The sequence below is a fragment of the Purpureocillium lilacinum genome, assembly GCF_023168085.1.
Source record: "Purpureocillium lilacinum CBS 284.36 DNA, scaffold_5, whole genome shotgun sequence".
Taxonomy (NCBI): Eukaryota; Fungi; Ascomycota; class Sordariomycetes; order Hypocreales; family Ophiocordycipitaceae; genus Purpureocillium; species Purpureocillium lilacinum.
In genome coordinates, this window is record NW_027072115.1 from 4,092,436 (window position 1) to 4,112,139 (window position 19,704).

The 19,704-nt window shown below is 60.5% G+C and overlaps 5 protein-coding genes across 5 annotated transcripts; 2 read left to right on the plus strand and 3 right to left on the minus strand.

Moving 5' to 3' along the window:
• Positions 1–3,359: 3,359 nt before the first annotated feature.
• On the minus strand, positions 3,360–4,277 carry PLICBS_007840 (uncharacterized protein; the record flags this gene model as incomplete). Its single annotated transcript, XM_018321310.2, has 1 exon — positions 3,360–4,277. One exon carries the CDS (start codon positions 4,275–4,277, stop codon positions 3,360–3,362), a length of 918 nt encoding a protein of 305 aa, XP_018181207.2.
• A 4,563-nt stretch (positions 4,278–8,840) lies between these two features.
• Positions 8,841–9,395, minus strand: PLICBS_007841 (uncharacterized protein; the record flags this gene model as incomplete). Its single annotated transcript, XM_018321312.2, has 1 exon — positions 8,841–9,395. One exon carries the CDS (start codon positions 9,393–9,395, stop codon positions 8,841–8,843), a length of 555 nt encoding a protein of 184 aa, XP_018181209.2.
• A 3,947-nt stretch (positions 9,396–13,342) lies between these two features.
• On the plus strand, positions 13,343–14,904 carry PLICBS_007842 (uncharacterized protein; the record flags this gene model as incomplete). Its single annotated transcript, XM_018321313.2, has 2 exons — positions 13,343–14,170; positions 14,245–14,904. 2 exons carry the CDS (start codon positions 13,343–13,345, stop codon positions 14,902–14,904), a joined length of 1,488 nt encoding a protein of 495 aa, XP_018181210.2.
• Positions 14,905–15,840: 936 nt separating this feature from the next.
• Positions 15,841–16,553, plus strand: PLICBS_007843 (uncharacterized protein; the record flags this gene model as incomplete). The annotated part of the gene is made up of 2 exons (XM_018321314.2): positions 15,841–15,996; positions 16,110–16,553. The coding sequence occupies 2 exons, from the start codon at positions 15,841–15,843 to the stop codon at positions 16,551–16,553; spliced, it is 600 nt and encodes a 199-aa protein (XP_018181211.2).
• A 517-nt stretch (positions 16,554–17,070) lies between these two features.
• Positions 17,071–18,030, minus strand: PLICBS_007844 (uncharacterized protein; the record flags this gene model as incomplete). The annotated part of the gene is made up of 1 exon (XM_018321315.2): positions 17,071–18,030. The coding sequence occupies one exon, from the start codon at positions 18,028–18,030 to the stop codon at positions 17,071–17,073; it is 960 nt and encodes a 319-aa protein (XP_018181212.2).
• Positions 18,031–19,704: the final 1,674 nt, after the last annotated feature.

The window sequence follows — 19,704 nt, forward strand, 5'->3', positions numbered from 1 at the left end:
CCGTCACCGCTACGTCGCGGCCGTGGCAGTGGAGGAGCGTGACACCTCCTCAGGTCCTCACCTCAGCCCAAAGCCCAACCGCCTGAGGCACCCAAGGCTACAGGGCTGGATCACAGGGTCCCCCCCCCCCCCCAGCGGGAGCCAGTCATTCAATCGCAGCACCCCTCCAGCAGGTCTCGATCAGCGGCAGCGGGGCGATCATCGGAGCGCGGCAAAACGGCGGTCGGCACCTTCACCGCAGGGACCCTGAAAGGGCCGGGGACCCCTGCCCTGGACCGGCTCATCAGCGCTCGCGGCGCAGCGCTCGAACCGCCAACAGGCGGACCTGTCGGTCGGCGCAACGGGCGGAGGAGGAATATGACCACGTCCCGTCTTGATAAAAGCGCCGCGGCCGGACGCTCACGGAGCGAGTTTTGCCGCCATTCATCTGAGCTGCTCTTGGCATCGAGAAGTGCTCTGAGTACTGTACACAAAATACTCGAGCACTTACAGTATCGTGGTACTACACGCCCGAGTCGGGCATATCGGTACCCTTGGTAATGGATGGGACGAGTCCGACGGCATGGAGGAGAGGGGACGGTCACGACGGGCTGCTTGCACCTCCAGCTCGCATCAGTGACCTGCAAGCCATCCCGGGGGCTTCAGCGGGTCGGCGCCCACTACAGTGGGGAGTGCGAGCTGCAGCTGGAAGGAAAAGGTGGACATGGCCCGCCACATCCAATGCCATTGAAACCCCCGCAGTGCGGGCGGGCATGGAGTCGAGTCGGATGCTGCGCGGTCTGGAGCTGGAGGCGGCTCCGCTGGAGTAGTCGGGAGTGTGCCGGCGGGGAAAGACGAGCCCTGTAAGGCGGGCGCGGTGCAATTCAATAGGTGCAACTACGCACTGCAGGCGCCCAGGGAGTCCGGGGTCTCGGCCTGCCACCCACCTCCATAACCTCAGTAGTCAGTACCTCCCAGGTTTTGGCCACGACTCCACCCTCAGCAACGTCGGATGGCCTGTGACCCTGAAGCTTCACAGCTTCACCATCAAGCTTTCCAAACCGTCCATCCGATGCCAGCTCTCCACCCGCAGCTTGCCGAGTCACCGCCGCCACACAAGCGAGATGCTGCCGCCGCCGCCGCCGCCGCTTGCCATCATGACGTCCTGCCCTGTACTCGTCGGTCAACCCATTCATGACTTGGGGTATCATGCGTGGCGTCACGAGTCACAACTACCGACTTGGATCACAGGTCTTCATCAATGTGACCGCCAGTTACAGTACGGTACAGCATCCGACTCATCTCCTTGCATTTTCTCATAACCCTCAGCCGAGGCAGCAGCAACAACAACGGCAGCAACCGTTGCCCGCGAGAATAACAAAGTCATACGCAGCAGAACCCCCCCTCGCGTGGCTGCAAGCCAACAGACAACAGGCAACTCTCTCTCTCTCCATTCAACCACAATCCATCATCCATCCAGCCATCCTTCCCAGCCAACATCTTTTTTCACAATGGATCCCACCAACACGCTCTCTCGGCCCGCCACAACCAACCAGATTTAGTACCCTCACTCCCCCATCCCCCCCGCCGCGCGCTGACCGACTCTTGGTCCGTGCCTGATCTTGATCTCACTGAACGTGTCGCCCCATGTCCCCAACATGTGCGCCCGGACCACCAACGCGACACGAGAGGGTCAAGTTGCAGTCGGTCGGGTTGTTCCGGACCGCACTGTTGCTGCCCACGTTGCGTTCCCCCTCTCTCAGTCAGTAGATGCGGGCAGTTTTCGAGTCGGCCCAGGTTGTCGTGACGGACAGTCCTGCAGCACATGCATCTACGGTGCAGTACAGTACAGTACAGTACTGTCCAGGATGGACCAAGTATGTGTCGGCCGGCGTGTAAGCACAGCGTCGCATATGAGCCGCGCCGGTCTCACCGAAGCAGGCGGGACAGACAGAGAGCAGAACAGGCAGAGAGCCCCGACGGACGGACTCGTGACGGGCTCGTCAGCTGCAGATCCCACCTATGGGCGACCGCGGCGCTGTCCGACTGACTGACTGCGCAGCTAACATCACCGCCTCAGCTGCATGCGCTCACATACATAACGCAATATATACGCACCCCATGCTGGTCGCACGACATGCCGCCGCCTGCTTGGCCTGCGAGACACAACACGGCCACCCGCCCGCTCGCTCGCAGAGCATCCCAAAGCAAGGGAGGCAAGGCATCTGGACACCGACGCTGACACCGCCCAGTGTGTCGCACAACTGTATCTGCCCCGTACTTTTGCCTTCTCTCATACTGTAAACGCTGCAGGGAGCGTTTTACGAAGCAAAGAGGATGTAATGTCACATTGCGAGCGGCTCCATCATCATCCCCATCCATCCCATACGAAGTACCACTCATCCATCTCACTCATCCCATCCCGCCGCGTACGTGTGAGCTTGACCGCCTCCCACCACGCACACAGCAAAAAGGTTTGCCCATGATGGCCGTGATCGTCCCGCACATTTTCCCCTCTCTCAGTCAGATCTCGTGTCCCGCACCGCAAATGAGCGGCGGCCCGCTTCGCCCCAGAAAGACAGAGGTCTATTCCCCCCTGTTGTCCGTTGACGGAGGAGGCATGCCAGGACCATCGCGAGCCCCGAGCGCCCGCCCTCTGCCCCCGTGTCCTGCACGAAGAGCCCACTTTGCTCTGCAAGACATTGATGATGCTCTCTGAGTCTGTTCTCGACCGCTGGACCTGCCGAGGCCCGCCGCCAGATCGGCCCGGCGACGCACTGCCCTGTGCTGTTGCCCATGCCCTGGCCCTTGCACCTTTGCAACCATGCCATGCCATGCTCCCCCAACCCCCGGTCTTCCTGTCTGGTACCTGCCTCCCTGCTGCGATTGCCGAAATGGCAGAGCCGTCCGCCGGTCCAAGCGCCCACACTCTCGCCGCGGCAAGCCCTCCATCGCCATGCCGAGCCGTGAGTCGTCGCGACCCGAGATGCATACATGCTTGATGCGCCACCCGGTGTCCTACAGTGTGCCTGGCGTGAGCATCCTGGACGGAGGCTGTTGATACAGTACTGTATAGAGATCAAGAATAGATCTTGCGCGCTTGACTATAGTACAGTGCAATGCACGATACGGCGGCACATGCAGCAAACTCTCATGGCGCCATTGGGGCTTATGTATCCTTCCGTTTCATGATATGCAGCGGCGAGACAGGCGTAATAGTGGATTAGAGAGAGAACGAAGGAACTTAGACGCAAGCTTTCTCACCGGCCGGAACAGCGCCGACTTACACGCGAGACACTCACCTACATTCACCCCACAAACACCACGCTCCTCCTCCTCCTCCCCTCCTCTCAGACTCTCCACCTCCGCCATCACCATCATCACCCAACACGAGCACCACCGACACCGCCCACAAACTCCATCAGCACGCCCGTGAGCTGCGCCGGCCTGTCCATCTGCACCAGGTGCCCCGCGCCCGCAATCTCCCTCAGCACCACGCCTCCTCCGCCCATCCTGCGCTGCAGCTCCCTCCCCCTCTCGACGGGCACCCACGTATCCTCCGTCCCCCACACCAGCAGCACCCGTGAGATGTTGCCCTCCTTGCCCGCCCCCTTCTCACCTTGCACATCATCCCCATCCCCCGCCATCCCCGCCGGCACCTCCCCGTACCGGCCCTCCACCTCGTCCGTGAACCGCTCACTCGCCTGCGCAATCTGCCTGTAAAACGCCGCCTGGCCCTCGCCGTCGCACCACGGCCGCGCCAGCTCCTCCAGCGTCTCCGCCCGCAACCCTGCGTGGCTCGCCCCCGAGATGTACTCCCTCACCAGCGCGCCGTGCAGGTTCGCCGGCAGCTGCGCGAAGACGTCGGCGTTCGCGCCCACGAGCCGGAAGAAGGGCGAGCCCCAAGGCGCGACCGCGACGGGGTCCACGAGTGCGAGCGCCGCGTACCGCGCCCCGTGCAGGAGGTGCGCGCGCAGGGCCACGGCGCCGCCGAAGTCGTGCGCGATGACGATGGGGGAAGGGCACTGCTGCTGCGGGAACCAGTACGCGAGAAGCTCCGCGAAGAGCTTGCCCTGCGCGCCCAGCGAGACGTCTTGCCCGTCGTACTTGTCCGAGAGACCGTAGCCTGGCATGTCCCAGAGGTAGACTGTGTGCGTGGACGTGAAGGCATCGGCAATGTCTCGCCATACAAACGACGACCAGGGCGTGCCGTGGTTGAAGACAAGGGGCGGTCCCGACCCCAGCTTGGTCCACCGAACGGTGCCACTGGGGGAGGAATAATTTAGTGGGAGATCCATGGTGAGTTTGTTGATGATGGTGATGAATCGCAATGGTAGAGTAAAATGAAGTCGAGCAGGAGGCACGTTCTCTCGACGTGAAGTCGTCCAATGTCATCCGCGCCTTGTTGATGGCGCGCCAAGCGCCGATCAGCCGTCGTGTTCATCGTAATCATCGTACTTGGTCCGAACACCCTCAACCTCGCAGTGCACATTTGAGTTCATGAAGTCACCGGTCACTCGCCTATGCCTTGTACTTCCAGGTCCCGAAAAGGCTGCTGCTCAGAACCTCCCTATCAGTCCGAGAACATGCCTCGGGTCCGAAAACGCCCTGAAGCATCACAGTAAAATTCTTGGCCAAGACAGTGCTCATTGATGTCGCTAAATCTCTCCTGCTGGCAGTGACTAGGTGGCAGCATGCTCCGGCGAGGAGAGAATCGTGGTTGCTTTCGCCGAGCGTTTGGGTACGCCTCGCCAGAATGCCCCCTCTCCAGTCTCTCAGACTCCTCTAGTTGCCCGAGTTGAGTCAATGTGGCTGTCAGAGCGCCCATCGCTCGAAGCGTTCGCTCGTGGCTGCAATGTCAATATCCATGCGAGCTCCGCGTGGCCAAGCCCAAAACTCGACGAACCAAGGTGCTGATCAGAAACGTTTTTCTCATCCGACGATTATAGGCCGCATAATCCTGCTGGCCAAGTAACAGCATCACTCAGCCTAGGAAGTTTCCGTAATGTGCACTTCAATGCTTCGCGCCCACCTGTCTAGAACGTCCCATTGTACTTGGTGGCCTTCAGTTGGTAGTCATCTATCTGGTATGGATGTAATTCGAAGTTGAGATCCTGTTCGAGCTCACGACCTCAGTCGGGGTCCCGTTCGAGCTTACGGCGCCAGCCGAGGCTTGTGAGGCGTGGTATAATATACACGCCTTCTTCGGGCTCTTGTCCTCTTGTATTCTGAGCGGTAGTTATCGAAGCGCCTCGCATAACTAGAGGTCGTGGGCTGCAATACGTTCGACTGAGGTGGTCCATTTACATGTGAGCTCGATGCAACCAGAGCAGACGTTGGGAGCTTGACGCTGTAGGTGTTGAACGATTTCTTGATTTGCTCGATCGTGTGGATAAAAGGCACGACATGGCCATATCCCAGAGCGTCGTGGCCGACCAAATGTCCGTAAACTTCGAATGTTTCTTGATCGATTACGACCGAGCCGCTTTCACCGGCGAAGGGCCCTATGTGGCGCTGCGTTAGATGCTTCTCTTGGTCAAGATGGATACTGGGGGTCCCAGAACCTTCAGAGGAGTCAAAGATAACCGTCCAAGTTTCACAAAGATCCTGCCCGGGATGCGACCCGATGTAGCTAGATCCCTCAAGCATTCTAGCAGACATCACTCCGCGTATTCCAGACACTATGAGCACAGGGGTCGCGTGTATCCGAGGACGACTGGCTATGCTCCGAAGGAGGATCGGTGACGCCTCATTACGAAGCACGTAGTTGCGTCGTCGTGGCATCGCAGCGTCGTTGCTCACGGCCATGCAAGCCCAGTCTAAAAACGGACTCGAGTCTTCCAGGGCGATGTGGTCTTGACTCTGTTCGCCGTCTTCACTGACGTGTCTTACCCCTGGGGGGTCGTTCGCAGCGTGTCCTGCTTCGACAGCTTCACAGGGTCGACCACTCTGTTTGGCCGCTGGGTCAAGCTTGGCCGATTCGCCATCAAGCTTGGCCACGTCGCCGGCTCTGTCCGAATCTTCAGTAGCTGAGTCGTCATCCTCACTGTCGTTGAACCAAGCCGAATCCTCGCTGGCATCGCTGCAAGGACTTCGAGCCCTCTCCCCTTGCGATGCTACGTCTGAATCAAAGCCTTTGGGGTGCTGGACACCATCGGGTCGGAAGAGGTGGCTGACGGTAAGCAGCCAGTCAGTGCCGTCGATCTCAAGCGTCAACGCAACCGTGGCTCGACGTCCATCATATTCAATTAATGCTCCGCACATCGTTTGCATTGACTGGACTGACTGGACAGTCACGATGGGCCCAGCCAAATACGTCGTTGGATTGGCATCGGTGGGATAGTAGTAAAGCTTAAAGGACGGCAGTGTCGGTGGGGTTTTCCTGGAAAGCCGCGGCCAAACTGAGGAGTTGTAACAGTGCAATCGGTGGCTTGCAAATTCGAACAGTGACTCGAGAGAGCTCCTGTCCTTCTTTTTACTGCTGACGATGATTGAGGGGGTTGATTTTTGTTGCGTAGGTCCGACCATACGCAAGGTATAGTTGATGTATCTTGCGCGGTCACGCAGTGTGTGGTGTCCATCAACAGCCTTCTTTAACTCGACCACAACGAACCTGAACCTGGCATGATAGTCTTCCGGTTGCCACGGTGCGGCAGCTATTGGCAGCAACGTCCAGATCATCTTTTTTCGACTGCCTGGAAGAGGAACGCTCCGCCCATAGAGTTCCTCAATAGGCGTCGGGTCAATGGTTGGAGTCGCTGCTGCGCTCGTAATGGCGGGAGTCGTCCCGTTGCCAAGGGTAGAGGCGGCCAGATCGGTGGGCTCCGCAACTGCTGCCACACTAGTAGTGCCATAGTCGACCACGATGGAAATCCCTTGGTCGGCGACGTGGATTGCAGAGTCGGTGGCATTGGGCGGAGGTGGATCGCGAGCAGCAACGTCTGCAACTTGCTCCTGTGCTGACTGGTGACAGATCCCCTCGTCTTTGAACTCCAGGGCCGAGTAAAATGTTGGCCTCCAAGGCTGTTCGTCCAGACTAGACACAGAAGTGCCAGACCCGAGTTGATCAAGCTGTGCTTCTGGAGATTGGACGCCTCTGCCGTTGTGGGCAGCATCCTCATACATGTAAGTGGCCGCAGAAGAACTCCCCGGGCGGTCGTGTGCGTCGCGTGCGGAGGTAATGGCACAGTTGCGGTACGCGAAACTCAGGGTTGCTGAACTGTATGACGAACTGCGCATCGAAAGATCTCGAGACGAAGCTTGGTGAATTTGCATCTTATAGGCAGAAGGCATGATGATAGCTGTGTGGATTGAGCAATCTCAATCCCGTCAGTCGGTATTGGCTTTGCTCACTGCTGGTCAACCCAGATGTTGGAAACGCAGACCCGCGGGGCAGAGCATCAAGCACTGGAAGGTGTCGGCCTCGTAGGACAGCGGACAAACCGCCACGAAACGTGGCATCAACTATGAGTTGTGGAAAGGTCGAAATTCTTATATTGTGGCACCCATGCACGCCTGAACTGGAAAAGCACAAACAGGAGGTGCTCTTTCTGGTTAACATCCCCTGCGGCCGAGGACGGAAAGCAAATGACCGAAAGCTCCTACTGGTTGCCTCACTTTATGCAGGTTCAGCGGTCAGGGCAGAACGAGCGCCTGATCTGCAAGTCTTGAGCTCAGCTTCAGCGCGACCCCTCATTCGGTGTGCTTGCGCCCAAGCAGCATCGTCGATGGCACAAGCAGGATTGAAGACCAGATTAAATGTGTTATCAAGATTCAAGGGCGAATTTGCCATGGTCTCCTGGGATACTTGAGATTCGATAGAAGGTGTCCTCGTGGCTCTCCTACGCGTGGAGCTAGTCTACCCGACAAACGTCGGTTCGCAGGCGCTGCAAAACGGCAACCCATCTGTCACCTGGTGCCTGGGACATAATTAGGTGCGCGTATTTGTTTGGCCCTCGGCTGGGCCAAACTCAAGGCCGGTGCACCCCATACGCCAACTCTCCCCTGCTCGACTTTGCATTCTCACGCAACTCAAGATGCACATGAAAAAGCGACCACAATGAGGGCATTCAACCCCAAGAACGAAACGATACAGCACGCCATCTTGTCGGCAAAGACGGGGAATATTCGGCTTTCTTTACTCCCTTATGATGACCTTAGCACCCGCTCTTCGATCCCCGGAGCAACTGCCTATATCTTTTACGTAGTGCTATTCGTAGAGCCAACTTTTTCATCACGCCGAGTTCATGAAAGCACGCTTGAGTAAAGCAGCGAGGGAAACGCCCGCCTTTTTGCTCTCTCCTGGCCCTGCTCATCTCCATCGTGGTTGGCATCGTACGCGATTGGACTTGGCGCAGTTCAAGTTTGGATTGCTTGGATTGCTTGGATGGCATGAAAGTGCCTGGTAATATACCGGTCAGGGTACGGTATAAGGCCCAAGTACTGTGGCCAGCAATGGACTACTACTACTATCCGATCACGTCAACAAGGTTGAGGCAATGTTCATGCGTCTAAGGGGTCGCTGCTGGGCATGGCCGTGTAAGTGTCGCTCAAGCCCACTGTCAGTGGCAATACTACACTCGTTGTCTCGAAGCGAAAGCGGGCATAATACAATTCCTGCGCCTACTGAACATGGATCAGGATGCACGCTTCGTGGTGACTTTTGCGATCAAGCTCGCCGTTGATTGTATATGTCTGCGGATAGAACCGTGCACAAGAGAAGGTAAGGCCTCTTGCGCGGATAACAACCTTTGCGCCCTCACCGATACAGTCTATGGGCCGTAGCAACCACCCCGTAACGTATCATCCGCCCGCCATCGTACGCATGCCTCCCGTCCCCAAACCAGAAGACCTCCATCCCCTCACTTCGCCGTCTTGGCCAGCTGCCACATCAAGCCCGCCTTCTCGCCGCCCTCGTCAGCGCACTTGACGACTCCGGAGACGGCCAGCTCGGTGCCGTGCGAGTAATTCTTCAGGCTCTCCTCGAGAAGCATGTTGACATCCCTGTCGCCGACGGTAAAGGGCGCCTTGGCGGGATCCATAGGCCGCACCGCGAGGACGCAGTCCGTCTCGCGCAGCAGCACGAGGAAGCCGTCCGCGTCGTACTCGCTGCCGACGCCATCGCCGCCCTCACCGCCACTGTTGGATTTCTTCTCCGTCTGCTGCCGCTCGGGGAGGAGGCGAAACGTGCCATTCTCCGTCGCCCACGACGAGTACAGCGCCGCGCACTCGCGCCAGTTGGCGGGCTCGAGGGACGGGTCGGCGGCGAACGTGGCGGGGCGCTCGCAGGTCGTCTGGTGGTCCGCGGCCGGCGTCCAGGAAAGGCCGGTTGTGTTGGCGATGGGCGATCCGAGGGCGGCCATGGGGAGGGCCCAGCTCACGGCGAGCACGAGTAGGCCAAGCGCCGAGGCAAACATGTTGACAGCAACAACAACAACCACTTTACGTCTTTTTTTGTTCGTTGGCGAGAAAGAGAGAGAGAGAGAGAGACGAGTGAAGATTGTCTGAAGATGACAGTACGCGCGCGGGCTGATGTCAGTTGTCGTAATGTCGCTTGTTGTGCGACGCAGCAGCTGCGCGGCTGTAACAAGGTGCGACTAACGAGCGAGCAAGGGGTCCACGTCCGCGCTTGCACCGAGACTGCCTGCCTCCTTTGCCGGAAACAAGCGAGGTGGAAACGAGCGTACGTAGGCGAGACAAGAGCGAGCGACGCAATGCAACGGTTTGACAAGGAAATGAGCGTGCAGAAACCGTACCAGAGCGGCGAGCGTCGCAAGCGAGTGTCGACGACGACGACGAGTACAGGGGGGAAGCGCAGGCTGCTTAAAGGTCCGAGCAGGTCAAACGCAGGTCCCAAGAAAACGGGCCGAGATGTCGAGGGTGCCTAAAAGGGGCGGAGAGGGGAAAGGAAGGAAGGAAGGGGGTTCGGTAGGTGATGCACAGGTCGTCCGGGTGTCTGATGGAAACTTCGACTCGTGGTTACGCAGCCGAGGAGAGGGGCTTCGGTTCGTGCGCCGTGGCCCTTTCTGTCTCGCGTGCCTGCAGCAGGAGCCGGTGCCGTGCCCCCTTGTCGGTCGTCGTCGTCGTCAACGAACCTGCAGTCTGGTGGCTCCTGCACTGCCGACGACGTGGACCTGTGAATGAGACGCGAAACGAGTGCGATGTCGTCGTCGAGAGATGGAAACGCGGGATGGTCGCTTCTGCAAGGCGCTGGCTGAACTGAAGGGACGAGACGACAGCCTCGCTTGGCGTAAAGGATGCTCACAGAACAACACACTGCACTACTACGAGCATGAAAAGAGGAGGGCCCGGTAGATATTGGCAGCTGCCGTTGCACCCCGGCAGTTGGCGAAGTGTCCCTCCATTCACGGCATGGATACCTCATGCAGTAGGTAACGTTATGCAGTAAATCTACCCTTGTCGATCGCCTCGCCGATCTCGCGTAGTGGTCAGATCACCATTTCTGCACAGACTCCCGTCGCATCAGCAGCGCTCGGGGCAACCCAGGCTTTTGTACCACGGCGCACTCTACCTCAGTACCTAAAGGCGGGCTCGCTTGGTGGACTGCGACAGCAGCAGGAGCAGCAGCAGCGCCGGGGGATGAGGCACTGCGCGTTTGACCCGCCAAGCCGACCGTGTCTCGGTGCTGGCCCCCGTTGGCCGGAGCGCGGGTAGTTCAACGGTTGGCGGTCGTTGCGCAGATCATGGACCGTCCAGGGAGGTGCTTTGCGTTGACGACGACGACGTCTGATGTTGATTAGGGGGCCGGCCAACCTACCTGACGAAGATTCGACAGCTTGTTTCGATTCAATTCAATTCGATTCCCGAAGTGAAGATGTCACCCCAGCCCACCTTAGCATTCATCGCTGGTTCATCGGTGTTGGCTCTGCCGCTGCTGCATCTGCATCTGTTCGTCAGAAGTCGTCTTACTTAGCTTACCTGTGCCAGTGCCACGACTTGTCTGTAGTGGCTAGCTCCCGCTGACTCGGTCGCCCCGTGTCATGCGCTGAAGTAGGCTCTTCCACGTGTGCCCGTCAGGCCACAGTGAGTTGAGGGCCGAAAGTTTGCAGCCACTCCCACTCCAGGTCCCCGGCCCAGGCCTGGCGCCCACGCGTAGTAATACCTCTATATTTTTATCCTGTCTTATTGTTTGCCGACGCCGGACCGACGACGCCCACTCGAGTTTGTTTGGCCGTTCGGTTCTCGCCGAGAGCCTGGGGCGAGTCGCCGCGCCGCCGCGCCGCCGCGCCGCCATGTCTGAGCCAGAGATGAGCGGGAGGGAGGGATGACGCGCAGACAGATTGGCGAACCGGGGAAAGTCTACTTTCGTACCGCCAGCGGTACCTTGCCTTGGCGCACGCACCGAGCTCATTTTGGTTTTTGAGGTCACCGAGCCTGGAATAGCAGCGCTTGCGCTTCTCCGCGGGTGCTTTTTCTTGGGCGGCTGCCTTGTGTGTCTGGTGGTGGGCAATGAGAAGCGTGGTGTGGCGTGAAGGTATTCGGTGAGGTGGATGGCATGGGAGCTTGGGGGGAACGGGAGCGGGCACCTCGGTGAACAAAACCGCCCCCCCCCCCCCCCCCCCCCCCCCCCCCGGGCGCGCGGTGGGTGAGAAGTTTGTTAGGTAACGTTAGGGGGCACCCACCATCCCGCACGCTGCAGAACGGCAGCAAGGGCAGGCAGGCCGAGATGATCCGTCTGTTGGTGATGGGACGCGACGACGATGATGATGATGATGATGATGATGCCCACCCCCGCTGTGACGAAAAGGGTCCCTCGGTGGGAGGAGCCTCGAGGTGAGTGGGGGGGCTGATACATGGATCCCACGGTGGGCACTGGAGAACAGCGCTCCGTATTGTGGACTGCGATCAGAGGGGTGTCCAGTCTTTCCCAGCTGGTGTGTGTGGTGGGCTGGAGTACCTACAGGCAAAGACCGCCGGGCCGGGCTGTCGGTTCAGCTGGCAACACGGCTGAGCGCCTGATGTGCCCCCCCAACTGGAATGCGCCCTGCCTGCCTGTGCCCTGGCCTGCCGCTGCTGTCCCGTCTCGCCCCGTCTCGCCCTACCGTTGGGTCTCATCCCAGGTGATCGCCTGCCCTAGGCGGACGACGTCCGGACTCACGCATGGCACGACTGCCCAGCGAATGCGGACGAACCCGGCCATCACCCACATGCCCCCCCGCGCGACTCGCGATTCTCGCGATGCTCCGATCCCGCCGATGAACGACGACAAGGGGCATTCGTGGTCTGAGCTTTTGCTGGGCACTCGGACTCGGTCCGTAGCATGCACACACACACACGCACACGCACAGGGTCATGCATCCCATTCCTCGCGCGTGTCAGCCCAACTGCAGATTCTCATTGCGGGATATGCACGTACAGTACAGTACATGAGAAGAGAGCACATGCAGCCGCAACAAAACGTCGTGCATGCAGCCAGGCAACAGTTTTTAAAGCAGCGCCAACGACAAATTGACAACCCAACAGCGGGCTGTAGCCCGCAGATGGATTCTGCTCCTCCATGAGCATATCAATGGATCTTGATTTCCTTGGCGGCGGATTCATGTGATCGCATACCTCCTCTTCCAGCCAAAGCGCACCGAGCAGCAAGCTCGCATCACGAATTGACAAGACCACCCCAACACAGCCAAGAGTCAAAGGACCGCGCAGGCCAAGGGCAGCTCCTCGCTAGTCAGTAGCTATCGTACCGTACCGTACCATACCGTGCCATGCCGTGCGTACGAGGTAACCAAGAAAGGGGAATTGGGAATTGGCCCGGCCATGACGCCGGCGATGATGACGATGACATGGGGAAAACCGCCCCATCCAACGGCGGTTGCATCCGCCAAGTGGGGAGACCTTGACAATGTGGGATGGCATGCCATGGGATGCCATGGGATGCCAGCCAAGCCAGCCCAGCAGGAGCCCACCTTTCCCACGGTGGCGTCCGGTTCGCCGACGCACAACACACACACACTCACACACGCACTCACACGAGGCGGCCCCCGGCCCAGTCCAAGTCAGTCCCAGTCCAGCCCTGGGGGGACCCAGTGGAGGAGGTGGAGGTGGAGGAACCTAAGAGGAGGAGGAGGAGGAGCAGGACCCTTGGTGCCTTGCCTCGTTGGGGGTTTGGTTTGGTTGGTGGTGGTGAGCAAATGTCACGTAAAAAAGTTGAGAGAGTCTTTAAGCCGGGCAGTGCCTCGCTTCACTCACACGCCCTGACGCATAACCATCACCGGCATCATCGTGACCGCCTCTACGCTCTCGTCCACCTCTCTCCCACGCCGTCCGTCCCTTGCCAATCCTCCACGGCAGACAATCTACACCGTCATCTCATCGTTGGCAACACCCCCCCTCAGACTACACCATGAGCGTCCTCGACGCCAACAAGGGGCTGCCTCTCCCCGCCGGCGAGCAGCAACCCCAACCACCACCGCCCCGATCTCAAACTCAACCTCACCCGCCGGCGCCTCACCATCACCACCACCACAACCCGATCCGCAAGCTCGTCGGCCGCTTCCGCAGCACCGGCAACGGGCAACGATCACCACAGCCCTCGCAGCAGCAGCTCTCTCTGCTCCAACAGCAACCCGGCGGCAGCGGCTCCCTCACGCCCTCCTCCTCCATCTACTACGAGTCGGACGAGTGCTACGCCGCGTCGGCCTCGTCCCGCGCGCCGTCCTTCATCCGCACCCCCCGGCGGACGTCCACCTCGCCGGCCTCATCCCGCGGCAGCAAGGGACGCCAATCTTCACAACCCCACCAACAGGAGACAAGGGAAACAGCAGAGGCGCTGGAGCTCTGGAACGAGGCCTACGACGCCCTCCGCGATAACCCCTCCACGGCGGGGCTCGTGCACGTCTACGAGGCCATCATCAGCCAGGAGCTGCCCGACGGGCTCAAGACGGGCGGGCTCAACAGCTCCTCGCTCGAGGGCAAGTCGGCCGAGCAGCGCCTCGAGCTGCTGCGCGCCATATCCGCCGCGGGGCTGCGCAAGCGGCGCGGGTCAAAGCAGGCGGCGGCGGCGGCGGCGGCTGCGCAAGCGGCAGCTGGCCAGCAGGCGCAGCAGCAGGCTCCAGACGAGGACCCGGCGCGGCGCATGCTCGACGAGGCCAAGGACAAGATCGAGAGCGTCACGTCCGAGTACCCCTCCTCGGCGGCCATCGCCTGGGCAGGCTTCTGCACGCTGACACCTGTGCGTTACTCTCCCACCTTATGCCAAACACTTCCCCCAAAGAACCCCCGTGCGCTGACTGTCATCTCGCGCAGCTCCTCCTCGACCCCATCCTCCAGCGCGCCGAGCTCCGCACCGCCCTCTGCCGCGCCATCGGCCGCATCCCCTGGTACACGCACCTGACCTCCACGCTGCTCGACTCCAACCAGTGGTCCGCGACGCCCAGCCCGTCGTCGTCCTTCCAGACGCAGCGCGCGCGCGTGCGCGAGTCCACGGCGCGCCTGTGCCGCGCCCTGCTCGAGCTCGAGATGAACTGCGTCTGCGCCGCCGCCAGCGCGTGGAACCCCGCCGCCAAGAACGTCGTCGGCTGGGCGGGGCTCGCGGAGCTGGCGCGCCGCATAACGGACCTCGATGCGCGCGCGAGGAGGGTCGTGGATCGGAACCTGGGCGAGCAGGCGAGGGGGCGGCTGAGGGCGTTGGATGTGGACTTGCTGCTAGGTGGTCAGCAGGAGCAGCAGGAGCAGCAGGAGCCGATGTCGCCCCCGCCGCCCCCGCCGCTGTCGCCTGCAGCGGATGGTGGTGAAGCTGGTGAGAGTGGTGACAATGGAGAGCCGGAGGAGAAGACGACGGGTGCTGCCCCCGCCATTCCGGCAGGCTTCAGCAGGTCATCAGGGCAGCCTTCACTGCCGCTGCCGCCCGGGCCGCCGGGTCATGGCGCGCCGGCAACGACAACGACGACAGCCCAAGCGGCTTGAGCGTCCAACGCAACGACCTCCCAATGTTCATTTAACAGCCGCACATGCATATAAGTCGCCGTGCGGCGTCCGCATGCTTCGGCCAAAGTTGGCAACGACAGTTCCGCGCTGTGCTCCACAGAGCGTATCTTAACTATGGAATACCAGGAAACCCCGAAGTCCGACGCGCGCGGCAACTACGCCACACCTCCCATCCCCCGCCATTGAACCACACCAAAAAAATCGCCTATATACCCACACAAAGAAGTGTCCATAATCAACACCAGGCCCGAGTCAAGTTTGCACCAAAACTTTCCGGGTGCCTGCTCGTAGTACATACGTATCTAGTTAGCTAGCTTTATTAGCGAGGACAGCGAAAATGACAAGCGCTTTGCCACACCGTGTTTGTCTCTCTTGTCCACCCTCTGCGCCATCACTGTCCCGTCCCGCGCGGGTGTTGAAGAAACAGACCTAGCACCCCCACCACCACCACCGTAGCCGCCCAATGGAAGCCGCCAGAGTTCACTCTTGCTGACCCAGTGCTTCCCCGGCCGGCCATCTCGGCCGGTCTTGCGCGATGGCCCGTCGTACTACGGCCTTTATTAGTGTCTGTCCGTCGCCTTTCACTGAAAGACTAGAAGTGTATATAATTCCGTCTCTCCAAGCGTGCCTCTTGCGCTGCTCGCCTTGTCATCACATTCCGTACAACAGGAAATGCCGCCGAGGATACTACTACGCGTCCCTCTCCCAGCTCGCCCGGCGCATCATCATCGACTGCTTCACTCCCACGCCGCGACCAGTAAACTCTCCGGCGCATCACCACCATCACCACTGCCGTTGACGTTGACGACGACAACGACGAGGAGCACAACTCTCCCGCTCACGTACCCGTGTTTCACCACCGCCCCTCTACACACGACGCGAAAGCACTCCAGCTCTCAGCAGGCCGTCTTCGCCATGGGCCAGGCCGCAGAGGATCCTAGAGCCGCCGTCGCTGAGGCGCAGAAGCCCGCAGAGTCGACGGCGACGACCAAGGCAAAGGAGGATCTCCCACCGCTGTCGGACCACGACTTTCGGATATACAACCAGCTCGCCGAGCGCATGGACTCGTTTGTGAGTTTCCCAGTTCTCCTTTCGTCTTCCCTGTCACAACACTTCCACCACGTCCATACCCCATACCTACAAAATACACGATGAAACCAACAACTAACTGACATTCATCGCAGCACAACTACTTCCGCCAGTCCTGGACCATCCTCTGGTCCGCCTGCACCTCATCACCATCCCCCTCCTCCTCCTCAACACCCGTCGACACCGACGAGCTCCTCTACACCGGCCTCTCCCTAGCCTCCCACCTCTCCGCCCACCACTCCATCGAGGAGACGTACTTCTTCCCCCGCCTCGCCGCCCGCATGCCCGAGTTCGACCCCCGCTCCGGCCCCATGGTCGAGCAGCACGCCGCCATCCACGCGGGTCTCGACGACTTCGAGGCCTACCTGCGCCGCTGCCAGCGCGGCGACGAGGAGTTCGACCTCGCGAAGCTGCGCGACAGGATGGAGGGCTGGGGCGCCGTCCTGTGGGCCCATCTCGACGAGGAGGTGCGCGCGCTCGGGGCTGAGAATATGAGGCGGTATTGGACAAAGGATGAGATTATGCGGCTGCGCATGTAGATCGCGGGCACATACACATGTAAAAGAAGGATGGAACGGACTCGAAGCCATGGTGTTTCGTCTGTTGCGCATCGGGAGGCGAGGTGCGAGATTTGATACCACATAGCGCCATCACACTTGATGAATTGGATAGATCAATTTCCAGGCCCAGACCTGAGGCCATATATACACGCGGCGCCAACCGCCGCCACGTATGAATCAGATACGCAGATAGATTGCTTCACCGATACTCAGCGAACCGCATATACTCTTGGCGGCCCGTGTCGTGCGCCACAGGTAGCTCGCCGGCGCGGCCAACGATGCTTTCCCCGTGCGCAACCCCATCTCTAACGCTTACCATCCGCATGTGGGACAGTGACCCTTCCGAATGGCTTCCAAGCACACTCCAGGATCGAAAACAAATGGAAGATGTATACGAGACCCTAGCCGTCCAAGCGTTTTGATATCCTCGCGCCGCATGCCACGGCTCTCACCCCATCGCCAATGGGGCCCTCCCTCGAGTGAGTCGTTCCCCCCCTCAGGCCGTCTCGCGCCAGAGGTCCTTCATGGCGCCGATGGACGGGTACGCCGCCAGCAGCGACACGGCCAGGTCCGGCAGCGGGCCCTTCTCCATGCTCCAGTGCACCGTCAGCGGCGCCCAGGCCAGGTTGCGCGTAAAGTCGGTCGTCCACGACGACGCCCACTTGGGGTCCTTGGCCGCGGCGCCGCTGCTGATCTTGCGCGAGCGCTCGACCAGGAGCCTGCCCAGCTCCATGCCGACGTAGGCACCCCAGGAGCGCACGCTGATGGACGCCAGGCGGCCCTGTGTCTTGGGCGAAAAGGGTAGCACCTTTTTGCTGGACAGGTAGGCCACGTTCTCGCAGGCCTGGTAGGCGATGAGGGAGATGACCTGCGCGTAGGCCACGAGCGTGTCGAAGAGGGCCTCTCCCGCGTCCTGTGCCTCGACCGCCTTTTCCGAGCCCTCAGCCTGCTTCTTGGCGCACGACTTGAGGACCAGCCTCTTGGCGGCAAAGTAGATGCCCAGCAGGCCCCAGAGGCGGCCCATGGTGCGCGTCTCGCTCAGGAGAGCGGCGGCAGCCTTGAAGTATCCGCCGAGGCGAAGCGCAAAGGCGGCCAGCGGCGGCTGGGGCTTCGCCGAGGCCAGGACGACGGTGGTCGCGGGGGGCAGCTTAAAGGCCAGGGCGACGAGGCGGCGGGCCGAGAGCTGCAGGACGGGGCGGCTTAGGGTCTCGAGGACGGAGCCGGTGAGGCGGGTCGAGTAGCAGAGGAAGAGCAGGACGGTGTCGGCGCCGGCGCGGGTCTGCATGCAGCGGTAGAGGTGGGAGATGAAGGCATCGGCGTGGGACGGGGCGGTGGCGAGCAGGGCGCCCAGAGGGGCTTTTTTGCTGGGAGGAGGGAGCGACGGCGGCGCCGACGAGTCGATAGGCTCGCCCGAGGGCAGCGTCGTGAGGACTTGGGAGTCGTGTTCGGGAGCCATGGTGGCGGGTGTCGCGGGCCGCGGATGTGAGTCGAATGTCGTTGTAGATGGAGGTCGAGACGTCGTGCTTTGCATGCACTTGGTGTCTGGTAGCTGCACTGCACCAATGCTAATAATGCTCGGTAGGTAGCTGTTGGGCGCCTGTCAGGGCAAGAGAGTCAACGGCCCGGCTGAGACTGGACAGCGATATTGGCAGCGGCGGGGAGCTTGTTGGGCGAGGCGGCGTCACAAGCAGCAGCGCTCGGCACATGGACGAGCTGTAGGGGAGCTGTGGAGGAGCTGGCGGAGAGCTGGCGAGTGCCGTTGCGAGCGTCGGTGACTGCAGAGCAGAGCGAAGCAAAGCAGCGCAGCTCAGGAGGACGGGCCGTGGAAAAGAAAGCAAGGTCGCAAATGGCAGTCTCGATTGGGAATCCGCAGCCGCATGGCGGCGCCGACGAGCGGGAGACTGCAGCTGTCCGGTGCGCTGGGGCTGGCCGGTGTGCGTGGGTGTGCGCCTCCACGTCCAATGCCGCTGCCTCGGCATGCGGGGGGTCCACCTCGGATCTAGGAGTGCGCCGTCGGAAGTAAATCGTGGGAAGCCTGTGCTGTGCCCTGCTGTGCTTGGACGGGGCGGAAATGCGGTTCCGAGGAGAGGTTGAAGACGACATCATCAAATCCCGTTCGGCATTTTTGTGCGGTTGGGCTAACGAAAGACTGAGCAGAAGTAGAGAAGCAGCGACCGTGGTGTCTCTTGCCTTATTCGGGCCATTGCAATTCGTGACGCTGCAGGTGACGCCGCATTGCATTTGCGTCGAGGCCCGGGCCCCTCGAAGTTGGGCAGGAGCCGCCCGCCCACCTGCTCAACCGCTCGCCGAGGCCCGCAGCGCACCTCGCAATTCAATCTCTGTGTCCGCTGGAGACTCCCCGCCCGAGGGTCCTGCGCCCTCCACTAAAAAGCGAGCGCTCCGACAGACTCCACGGGCATTGAAGCGAGTTCCAATGGAGGGGCAGCTTGTGCCCCGTGGGCCTTTTCGTCAGTGGAGACCCCGGTCAGGTTATCAATCGGCCTGCGACGCTCATCTTGAATACCCTACATGATATGGCGGCCTCGCAGGACCTGTAGACAACTGATACTACAGGAGGCGCTGGTTGAAGATCGAATGGTTAGAGCACTCATGGAGCCCTGAGGTTCATCAATTGTGCAGAAAGCTTCCTGCGTGAATTCCAATGCTTTTGTGAGACACTTGCAGCACCAAAAACCGGCGCGCACATGAAGCATTGGAAAGATCTCTTCCCGCAGGCGTGGGCATTGGCAACTGCAGCTCCGTTGGCGGCAACATGATTGTCTCGCGCCTTCCTTCATCACAACTTCGCCTCTTCTGAGCCAAGAACACGCGAGCTGCTGCCTGGCTAATGTGGTCGGACGTGTCCACGGCCAACATCATGGCCCGCGTCAATTCCTCGAGCTCCAACTCTCCGTCATGCCCTCGCCTCCTTACTCAAGCCCACATGCCCAACGAGGAACTCCCCGACATAATATGCCCCAGGCAGCAACCGGTAACGTGACACCGCGCATCTTTCGCGCATCGGTCCAACACCCGTGTGTGATCATCACAACCGCCTGCGCGCCGCAAAACGCAGAGTCGTTGCACTGCGATTGTGTCTCCTCAGCGGGCCCTTCTGCCTGCTCGACTG